This window comes from Seriola lalandi, unplaced genomic scaffold (assembly GCF_002814215.2).
Source record: "Seriola lalandi dorsalis isolate HSWRI2012SDOR001 ecotype SW California unplaced genomic scaffold, Sedor1 jcf7180002054873, whole genome shotgun sequence".
Taxonomy (NCBI): Eukaryota; Metazoa; Chordata; class Actinopteri; order Carangiformes; family Carangidae; genus Seriola; species Seriola lalandi.
Genome location: NW_019525426.1, coordinates 38,269 through 49,189, shown reverse-complemented (window position 1 = coordinate 49,189; position 10,921 = coordinate 38,269). Strand labels below are relative to the sequence as shown.

At 41.9% G+C, this 10,921-nt stretch overlaps 2 protein-coding genes across 4 annotated transcripts in view; one reads left to right on the top strand and one right to left on the bottom strand.

Annotated features, from left to right (window-relative positions):
* mapk8ip2 (mitogen-activated protein kinase 8 interacting protein 2) overlaps positions 1–10,921 on the top strand; it is a 28,619-nt gene that overhangs the window by 6,728 nt on the left and 10,970 nt on the right. For all 3 annotated transcript variants that reach the window (XM_023428311.2, XM_023428310.2, XM_023428309.2), the window contains exon 2: positions 6,178–6,283. In XM_023428311.2, the coding sequence (XP_023284079.1) occupies positions 6,178–6,283 (106 nt within the window). The remainder of the gene's footprint in view (positions 1–6,177; positions 6,284–10,921) is intronic.
* LOC111671242 (gastricsin-like) lies at positions 475–3,581 on the bottom strand. Its single transcript, XM_023428316.2, is given in 10 exon segments — positions 475–773; positions 775–837; positions 981–1,079; positions 1,294–1,441; positions 1,578–1,694; positions 1,823–2,022; positions 2,542–2,660; positions 3,026–3,143; positions 3,264–3,405; positions 3,502–3,581. Coding segments are annotated over 10 exon segments (1,155 nt in total). The 5' UTR covers positions 3,558–3,581; the 3' UTR covers positions 475–680.

Here is a 10,921-nt window from a genome sequence, read left to right as displayed (position 1 = left end):
TGTGTTGTGTATCTGATAAATAACATAATTTATCCTGATTTAATTACATCTTACTTTGTGGTTTTGCATGAACCTAAACAGCGAATGAGCAATCACAGGTGCTCTGCTGACAGTGGCTTGCAACTGTTGATGTAACATGAGGCAACACATGACTAATTATTACATTTGTCAGATTCTGTGGATGTTGGAACAAAATTGTGAGTGTTTGTACATCCCAGGATATGGCATTTAAAACTGCCACTACTTGTGGGGAGCGATTGGACGGACACACACACACACACACACACACACACACACACACACACACACACACACACACACACAGGCCCAAGGTTAATTATAAAGGGAGAAACCCCCTTTGATGTCCCTCAGCCCAGGACCTGTGATGTTATGCTAATGAGGGCTCATTTAGAAAGATAAAATGTTCAGTAATATTTTCACCTTTATCCCGACTGAGAATAATGGAATTTCATGGACACATCTAACTTTTTTTTTATTGAATATTCAGTTCCAACTACAGTGACAATATGTTAATTGCAGTTAAACCCATATTGCCCAGACGACGGCAGATGTTTGAGATGTACCAGCGCCTCAGGTTCTTACCGGTGTTTGAGTGGACACAAACGTAATCATTATTATCTGATCAGGTTTATGGTCAGGTTAGGTTACACTGATGACACTTAGGCAGCTGTTGCAAAGCCGACGCGGTTGTTGGTGCGGTCATAGACGGAGTAGTACTCTCTGAGGAACACGTCTCCAAAGATCCAAAGAGGGCTCACCATCACGAGGGGGCAGGTAGGTGGGCGTGATGCCCACTACGCAGTCATTGTATCCATGCTGGTTTTGTGGGAGGTGGAGAATGGAAATTTGAATCATTGCATGTACACCGTTAAAATAAAAAAATAAAAAAGAACAAAAACATGGATATACGTGAACACAGACAGAACACAGATATATGCTTGTGCTAAGCAGTAACTTACCTGGCTGATGTAAGCAGAAGGAGGCAGAGGGAAGGAAACGCCACTGATAACAAAGGTGAGAGTAGGCAGGTTGTTGACTTGGCTGCAGTCCACCATATACTGGAGATCAAGACAACAAAGAGATGCTGTTTGAGAGGTTTAATGCTTAGGTTTGTATTGGGACTCTCACCTCCTCTGCTCATAATGACTTTTAAATGGTGCAGCTTGTGGACAGAGGAAGAAAAGTGAGGGATAATAATTGTGGCTTATTCTCTGATTGTTTCACCTTTTGCAAAAGTCTTTCTGTCCACCTGCCTGTGTCTGTTTGTCTTACCATTCCATACTGGCTCTGCTGGGCTCCAATTTCCTGCATGAGGTCACCCAGAAATTGGCCTGGGGCTGTCAGTGTGGAGGTTCCAGTGTCCACAATGGACTGGCAGCCCTGAGAGCACCAGCCAGTCTCTTGACCATTGATCTGGAATCTATGGGGCAAAACACGAACCACAAGTTTTGTTTTTTTTGTTTTTTTCTTGCTCTCATATCAGGACACAAAATACTCATTTATAATCAGGAGATCATTTGACAAATTATGTTTGCAATATGTTGAAAAGCACAGACCCTTGAACACCGATCTGCCAGAAGGTCTCAGAGGTGACAGGGGTCCAGTGGATCTGTCCCCGGAACAAGTTTTCGTCCACTCCTCCAAAAGAGAGCACACTGCCCTGCTGTCCTCCCCTAAAGCAGACAATCAAAACTTAGCTGCAAGCTCTACAAGTTGAGAGAATTTGTTTAGTGCCAGTAGTGTGGATACATTACAGTAACAGCTTTAGTTTTACTAAATAAAAGTCTTGCGTCAGTGTTACCTAGACAGGTAGAAAGCAAATATGTTGGTGCCCAGCAGGTTTTGAGACATCATGTTGTCCATGACAGGGGTCTGTCCACCAGCTGAGATTGCGGGGTAGGACAGGCCCAGGATGCCGTCAAACTTGACCACAGCGAAGGTCTGTCCAGGCTCGTCTGTGCTCAGTCCAACTTCCTGGTTATTGATCACGATCCCGCCAACCTACAGGTCCAAAACCAACCAATATGATGACACATTCAAAGTATAGCCTGTTGGAGATAAGTATAACTGTAAACAGTAATGTCAATAAATGAATGGGGTAGACCTTATCCATAGACCATATCATAACAATTATTCTTCTATTGCTACATCATTGAAATATTAACACTGCCTTGAGTTCCCTGTGTATAAAAATCCATATATTTTCTGGTCCTTTCACTAATTCAACACTTAATACACAGGAAACAGAAAACCACTGCACTGATCTTTGTGTGTTGAAGCTTTCCAGCATGATGCAGCTCTGACCACACTTTAGTCAGGGATGTTTTTTGCTGTGAGGCAACACATATTGAGGTGATATTGAAAATGCCTGCTCTCTGGTAATACTCTCAGTACTCTCAGTACCTATGACTCAGTCTAGTCTAGTCTGCTAAAAGTGAATGAAAAAGGTGACAACTCAAATACTAGTAGTGTTTTGTTGGACAGATGAGGCTACTTGTTTGTTTGGTGGGTTTGACTCACATTGACGGTGTCGTATCCAAAGACTCCATACAGGCTTCCAGCTCCGTAGGGCAGATAGAAGGACTGGCGAGTGCCACTGAAGGTGGAAGACTGCTGGGGGTTGAACTTTTTGTGTGTGTCTGTAAATGGCACAGATCTGGATTATCTCTGCAGCCTTTTCCATAAACATGTCCTTCGGAGCCTTTTGACATACTGATCGTTCACTTGATGACAGAATTCATGAGCTGAATTTTAACTAACGCAGTCGCTGATGCTTCCCTAAGACCGAAAATACTAAGTGGCACGCCTGCAATTACACTAAAAATCTAAATCCCATGTGTGTACGCTATTTAATCTCTTGGAAACAAGATGACAAACTGAAAGCTCTGTATGCTTTGCCTATATCAGCTGTAAGTCCTCTGGAGAAGTTCTTCACACGCAGTGTGCTCTGAAGAGAGTAACATGAGGGATTTTTGTTGTGTAAAGCCTGTTGGTTTGTACTCACCGCAGGCCTGAGTGTTACAGTAGATGGAGTTTACCCACAGGTTGGAAGAGCCGGTGTCAAACAGCACCTCGAAGGACTGGGGGGGTGTCCCAATGGTGATGGCTCCATAGTAGGTGGTCTGGGCAACACGTTGGTTGGGAGTTGAAAAAAGAGAGGAACAGAATGAAAGAGCAAAAATCTCAGTTAATAGCCTCATGAAAATTGTGTGTATGTTAAAGTGGTGCTAAGGATCTCTTACATCAGCGTAGTTGTTGATGTACATGTAGGCAGAGCCAGCGAACTCATTGGGTTGGTACTTGAGAGCTGGATCCTGGTAAGGCAGTTCGATCCCTTTCTCTCTTAGGACCTCGCGCATAGACTTGTGCTTCCGCAGAGGGATCCTGAGGAAGGAGGAAGCAAAACCTTCCACTTTTAGTCACTTTTCCTTAAAGTCAAAATTGTTTCACGCTAGAATTAAGAAAAGGTCGTTTCCTTACCTGACAAGTCCCTCTGCGAGCACCACACAGACCAGAACAGCAACAAGACACTTCATGATCCCTCCTGCATACACAGCTCTCCTGGATGGATACAACTCAGCTTGGATCTGAACAGGGTTTATATACACCTGTTTGGTCCCATATCAGCCAGACTGTTATCAAAATTTCAGTCATATCAGCTCAGACAGCGTGACCCTTATAGAATTTTATCTTTGAATCCATAGTTAATTTGTACAGCTAACATTCAATGCTCCACAAACACACCAGAAAACCTCCTAATTAAACATATTATATAACAAAGATATACTATGATGTTATGCAATTGGGTATATCCAATGGAATAATCCAGTGGTGACAATGAATAATTCATGTTTATTTAAATTTGGCACTTTAAGTACATTTCTTAAATCTTATATGACCATAAATAAAAGCACCATAGACAAATGTTGCTTGTTATAAATGAATTCAGTCAAAATGAATTGGTTGCATTTTTCAAATGAAAAATCTCACATGAAGTATCATAAATGTGTCTGTCTTTTTTCCTTGTCTAGTTAGAACTTTCTGTTGCTTTCCCAAAAATTGTCTGCAAGCTGTTGTAAATCCTCAAGACGTCACTTTTACCACAGTAGTACAATTTGACCTGATTAGATAAAGCATATACTGTATATCAACAGCAAGGTCAAGCTTAATAGTTTGGGGGCAACTGTAATTTTTTGCAAATGGAAAATGAATGTGTTATATCTAGGCTTCAGTATCAGCAGCACCTTAACCACACAATTTTATGAAAACCTTTTGTGCTGTTCAACTTATCATAACTTTTAATACTGTTTTCATTTGATACCTTTTTCCTTATCATTGTTAAATTAAAGACTGGATGTTTTCAGTCCTTGTTTTTAAAAAATCATACAATCAAAGTTTCATAACATAAGGACATGCAGCAGTAGATTTTTGCTTATTTTGTTTTCTGTGATTTGAGCTATATAATCAAAGTCTGACTATTGCAGATGATATACACTTTATATAACTTGAATTGAAAACCACTCTGTTACCCTCTAATATCTCCTTCATGATTACCTTTTTCCTGTATCTTCTCTCAGTAGCACTGTGTTGTACCTTAAAGTAGACCAGTAGCTTTGGGCTGCTCTGATTACTGTGACGTTTTCATAGTTTCTTTCACTATTAGATGCATCAGCACATCCTTACTTGCTCCATGGGAGCAATGACTTTGTGTAGAAAGGACCCCTATATGAACATGTGATGTAAGCTTGCATCCATACGTAATATGTGGAGTGTCCTTTTCTTAGTGGGAAAGCTGCAATGCAGCATTTCCTTCAACACATTGCAAGCTAACTGCTGTAGAACTGAGAGCCTACTGAAACTAATGGGGCAAAGGAGAGACAGAGCATGATTAAGAAAACTTGCAATGCCGTGGCTCATTACAGAGACATATACACTTCTCTGATGTTGTGTGCTGATGCTGTAAATGGAAGTTGAGAAACTCTGGTGTAGGGATGTCACGATACCAGAATTTTGGTAGTAGGTAACAATACCATTGAAATGCCATGATTGTCAATACCAAACTCCACACCACAGCAAACAACTTAAACAACAAAGAGTCTGCTAGCACACATGCACGTGTGCGTGCGTACACACCTCTATATAATCAGCATGCAAGCAGCAGTTTGAAAGGTCAGTGACTGAACAGTTATTAGTGGTCACTATGTTAGCCTAAACGAGCTAACGTTAGCCATTGTGTGTGTCCTTGTTACAACAATTGTCAGCCCTCGCAATTCACAAACAATAACAGAAACACTTTAGGACATGACCACTAGATGACATGTTGTTAATGTAAAGTTAACAACTCCTGATCCAACGCTTGCATCGTCGCTTTTCGTTGTCTATAACTTGTCCCCGATGATCCAGTCATGTGCAAAATGTGTCCATACACCAATCATGGTGTTGCTGCACCTGCACTTGCTGCTGTCATTCCACCTGTCGTTGTTGTTGTTCCTTGTGCTTGCCTTCTCAGGGTCAGACTAGGACACTTGTTAGTCTGACATGAAATGCGAGTTATTATACTGCTCTTGTCAGTCCTAGAAGAACCATATCTGTAGTACTTACTACATCCATGGTACCATCAGTTTATGACGGTACTCTAGAAAAACAGGTACCGTCACATTTTCAGAATTTTGGCATCGACTTATTACTGAAGTATCTGTTCTCGTGACATCCCTGCTCTGGTGTAAGAGGAAACAGCCAATAATTCACTTCCAACTCTGTTCATAACATCCACAGTACTTACATATATATGATAAAATTCAGCTAACCTAATCTGAAATATTGCCATTTAATTTCAGTACTTATGTGTTGCTGTTTTTATTCAGCTCCACTGACGTGTCACACCTTGTTAGCATGGTTTGGTATAAGGGAAAAGAAGACAGAAGATGTGGGTGTTTGCGTGGCTGCCTGTGTCCTGCATATGAGACTGAGACCCAGATAGAGTTTGACGGGCTATGAGTTAGAGCAGGTTTCCCTTAGAACAAGGCTCAGTGTGTGGGCATGAATCAATGAGAAATTCCCCTCTGGAGCGTTCACTGATGAAACAGCCATATTGCAGATACCAGTGTTCTTTTTTTCATGACATGTCTTAATATACTATCTCTCATGTTTTTCCAGGCCTGCCCACGACATCAGCCTGGAGGAGTTTGATGATGAAGATCTCTCTGAAATTACAGATGACTGTGGGATTGGACTCAACTATGACTCTGATCCATATGAGAAGGTGAGGTTCTTTGTTTTTATGTTGTTCCATTTATTGATATTTTACCCATTTGTTGACTTATATCTCCAGTATGTAAACACTTACACATATAGTATCAATTGCATCATGTAAAGTAGTTATAAGTGTAAAACAGAGAAAGTCTTTTGTTTGCTAAATATTATGGATAATGATTCCAGAGGGGCCATCTGTTTGTTGTTGCTCTTCTGCAGTTTCTATTGGTGACAACTTTCAGTATCATAGTTGATTAATAGCAGCATGAGTAGACAAATGGTAAGATCAATGACAAGAAAAATATGAATATGAGAGAGAAAGAGAGAGTCTGGCCCTGTTTTTATAGCTGTTTAGTGTTGAGAACTGCTCATTTGCATATGGATATCTTATATAACCTCTGTCGCTTCAGATTTTTATCTTCAGGCTACCTAGCTTACCAGCATTGCAGTTTTAAGAGGCCATAAGCGTCGTATTATAATACCAGGGGCAAGATGAGGAACAGGCATGACTATGTTTAAGTGAAAGACTTCTGAAGTAATCTCCATGTACTCAGATTATAACCAAACATCATACATACTGGACCTGAGCAAACAGGATACATTCACCAAACTTCTCCACATATAATATGAATTCTAAGTAGCACTTCCATTAAGCCTTATATTCATGTGACTGTGTTATGAAGTATATGCAAATAATTGAGTCATTAGCTATATCAGCCCACATGTCTGACCAGCTTAGACCTTAATTACACAGTTTCTAAGAACTATTGTGTCATCCCCTTCTCTCTCTCTGTCTTTCTCTCTCTCTCTCTTTCTCTCTGTCTCTCCTTCCTGTTGGATGTAAATGTTTTATGCTGGTGGCGTGGAGCCACAGCTGCAGCAGAGGGTGGGTGACCCAGTGCAGTTTGCTGCTATGCAGAGACAACCTCCTTCCCTCCCTCCGTCTTTCCCTCCCTCCCTCCCTCCCTCCCTCCTTCCCATATGTCTTCCCTTCCCTCCCTCTCTATGCAGAGTGTTGCTCGGAGACAGAGCTCAGATTCCCTCCTCTTCTGTTCTCTGCCACCTCTCCACTCCCGCTCCAGTAATGCTTTCGTCCCCGGACTTTCTCTCTTCTGCTCCTCACTGCTGAAGTGATTTAGCTCAGGGATGGTTGGTTCTGAGGTTTAAGCTCTCGATATAAATCTGTGCTAGATATTTTTGCTTCCTCCACTTTAATCCACCAACAAAACACATTATGGATAGCCAGCAAAGCCCTTCTGTAACAAAGCTGGGTTTTGCATAGCATGTGAGGAGACCTCCAGAGAGAGAAAGAATTTAGAGAGTGTTTTTTTTTTTTATCATGCCAGAGAGGTCATACAGTAGTAAACCATGCATCAGTGCCCTCTTTCTCCTCTCTACCTGCCACATGCGGTCAAACACGCACATCAGACACACATCAACAGGGGCCCTGACTGCTTACTTCACAAACAACAGAGTGTCGGTCCTTGTTATGTTACATCATTGCCCAGAGGAAGTAATGTTGCTGACATGGGATGGATAGGACACACACCCAGTTGCCCTCTTAGTATGTGCAGAGGAGACAGAGAATTTCACGTGGAGGGTATTTCGCATGGTGTTTGATTTTGCTTGCATCAGTAGGGTGTGTGACATTTGTCAGCTCATCAGCAGCAGCAGCAGTCCCTCCCTCGTGCACTGCACTCTGCTGATGAAGAGAGAAGCTTTTGGTTTTCATGTCAGTATGATTTGGTCATATCGGGCAGCATGTCTTTGATGTTTTGGAGGAACAGCCAATCTAAACAGTGAGATTATCCTCTGGCCCCAATCCCCAGCTCTGATTAATTCTAATTCGTTATGGGGTTCAGGTCTTAATCTGCAAAACCCTTTAGATCAGAACTTAGCCTTTATGACGGCAGGACACACATACATGTGAACAAAAACAAATAGACACGCACAAGATGCCTTCAGATAGCTTATTCTGTCATCTGCAGCTGATGGCAGGTAATTAAAGATCGTTCATGGGGTTGTTATCAATGACTGATTTTCTGTCTCTGAGGAAATGGTCATTTTTTGCCAAATGACTAAATGCTTTAGCAGTTCTGGCTCAGGCTATCCTTTCCTACTATCTGTGATGTCACTGGTGACAGCGTGTTTTCACACGTGTGATTTGTTTTTTTGTTTTTGCTTGGCCTTTCATTTTTTTTAATCCAGCATATAAACATAAGCAGGGACAACCCAACAGAGGGAGTCCCTCCCTTTTTTGTCTCTCTGAGTCTCTCGCTCACACACACAAACACAAACACAAACACACACACACACACACACACACACACACACACACACACACACCCTGCTGCTTCTGCCTCTGATTCTTCTGTCTCTCCAGACCCCTGATTGAATACCATGAGCACATGCATAATTCAGTGTGTGACAGAGCAATGGTGTCTGTCTCCGCTGTGGCATTACTCCAAGTTTAAAATGTGGAAATGTACAGAAACTCTGATAGATGGAGGCCATCACTCACTGGGTGGTCTCCATTATTGGGAGACAATCATTCCAGCATAAAGCTAACCCACATTACAAGCTATATTTGGTAAATCAGGTTTAGGTGGTACATGCACCCAAACACAGACACACTTTCTATCTATCATTGTACAAACAAAATAAATGTAGAGATGTTTTGCATAGTTACTTCCTCCCTTTCCTATGTATATTTATCAATCAAGATGTGAGCTAAATGCAAAAACTGTAGATGTCGTAAATCTACGATGAGTTTGCGGGTGTATATAGAGCCCATCGATGCAGCGGTGAATGGTTTAATGCACTGAATAGACAATCTCCCAAATACAAAAAGGAAAAGGCATTGGGGGTCAGACAACTCCAGCACTTCTGCACTAATTGGCCAGCGTCATGGTCAGTCAACAGCTGTATACTAGTCAGCGAGATTGCTTGGCATCACTTTCTTTTTTATTTTCCGCTGACCCCACTGCCTGTTAGATCTTAAAACACCACTTAATTCTCAGCCTCCACTTCTCTTCTCCAAGATTTATGAGTCCCTGGCATCTTCTTCATTCACAAGGCCGTGCAGCCAGCACTCGCTTGAGGATTGTGTCCTCAGTTTCTCTGATCTGTCCAGTGCTGCCTCTGTCAGCTGGTCAGCTCATTAAGCAAGATGGCCCCGCAGTTCAACCCAAAGCCTCTGCTCTCTCCACTGCTGAGGGCGGTGCTGTGTAGTGGAGCTGCCTCTTCTCATGTGCAGCAGTCAGTAGGTATAGAATTAGCCATGCTGAACAAGCTAATTAGAGATGAAAAAGCCGCTCTGCCTTCATCTTTTTTTTTTTTTTGTCACAGTGATATCTCTTTTCTAACCGATCAGCATGCACAGACACGGCCCTATCGAGCTGATGTTGAAGAGCAGAAAGGACTTTATAAATGAGCTTTTTAAAAGACGTACAAGGGGGTCTCTAACTGTGGACTGGTGCAGTTTTTTATGGGTTTGGGTGTGTCTGTGTATGATACATGGAATACCATTTACCTTTAGACTAATTTAATTTACATTGAATACATTTGTGATCTCTGATGCTTGTGAGCCTGTAAGAGGGTTAAGTTCATTTACAGCGCCTCCCCTGCCAGCAGTAGAGCATGCTTGCATAAGTCCGCTGGGTGACAGAGGAGAGACAGTCACAGGGCTGGATGTCCTTGGGAACTGGAGACCGTGGGGATCGATTCTCGCCAACACACAACTCTTATTTATAGTTCTCTCTCTTTCTTGAAGCCTGCTAGCTTGCCTGTCAGTTGGATGTCTCCTGACAGTGCAGATTATTCTCCCAGGCAGATGTGGCTTTTTCACAACCCCATTGATGGATCCCTGGATTTTTACACTGTAATGGAGTTATATGTCACATACCCCCAGTGATGGATTGTAATGGGTTAGTGTGGGGAAACCGCACTGTGAATCTTGACAGTTGGTTGTGAGAACTGAGAATTCATATCTATTTACAAATAATTGTCTGTTGTGTCTGTTGCACTGATGCACCAATTCAAAACATTTCTTGTCAGCTAAATCACGGGAAAAAATAGATATGTTAATTAGTTATAAGTCTGCATATTCATGCATACTCTCTGGGTAATAGATTGAGTGTTGATTTCTGTTGCTGTGGCATAAAGTGGATGCGCCAGGCGTCAGCAGAATTGTGTGTGGTGGATGAGTGAGAGGGTCAGCTTTGATTCGGCCACTAAAAAGACTGCACTGAAACGCCAAGAAACTGCAGCGCTGTTCAAACTACAAACCAGAATAATCAATCCTATTGTTTGCATTGTCAAATAAAGTCAAAGTAGGGGAGAAATGATCAGAAAAAAAAAAACGTGATGGTGAACACAGAGTCTGTCTATGAAAATGACGATGTACCAGCTTTATCAACATTTTATTTATTTATTTATCAAGCACAAACAACACTCAACTCTTCAGGTTCATCGTGGAGAGATAATGTTGGTGTGATGTTACTTTGGTCTCCTCATAGTGGAGCCTCAGTAGGGTTAAAGGCAGGTGAGAGACCTTCAATACTGTTGGGGCAATTATAACATTAAAACATTATCAGAAAGTGTAGTTAAATCAAACATTTCACCCCCCAGCTATGGAGCAATTGTGTGC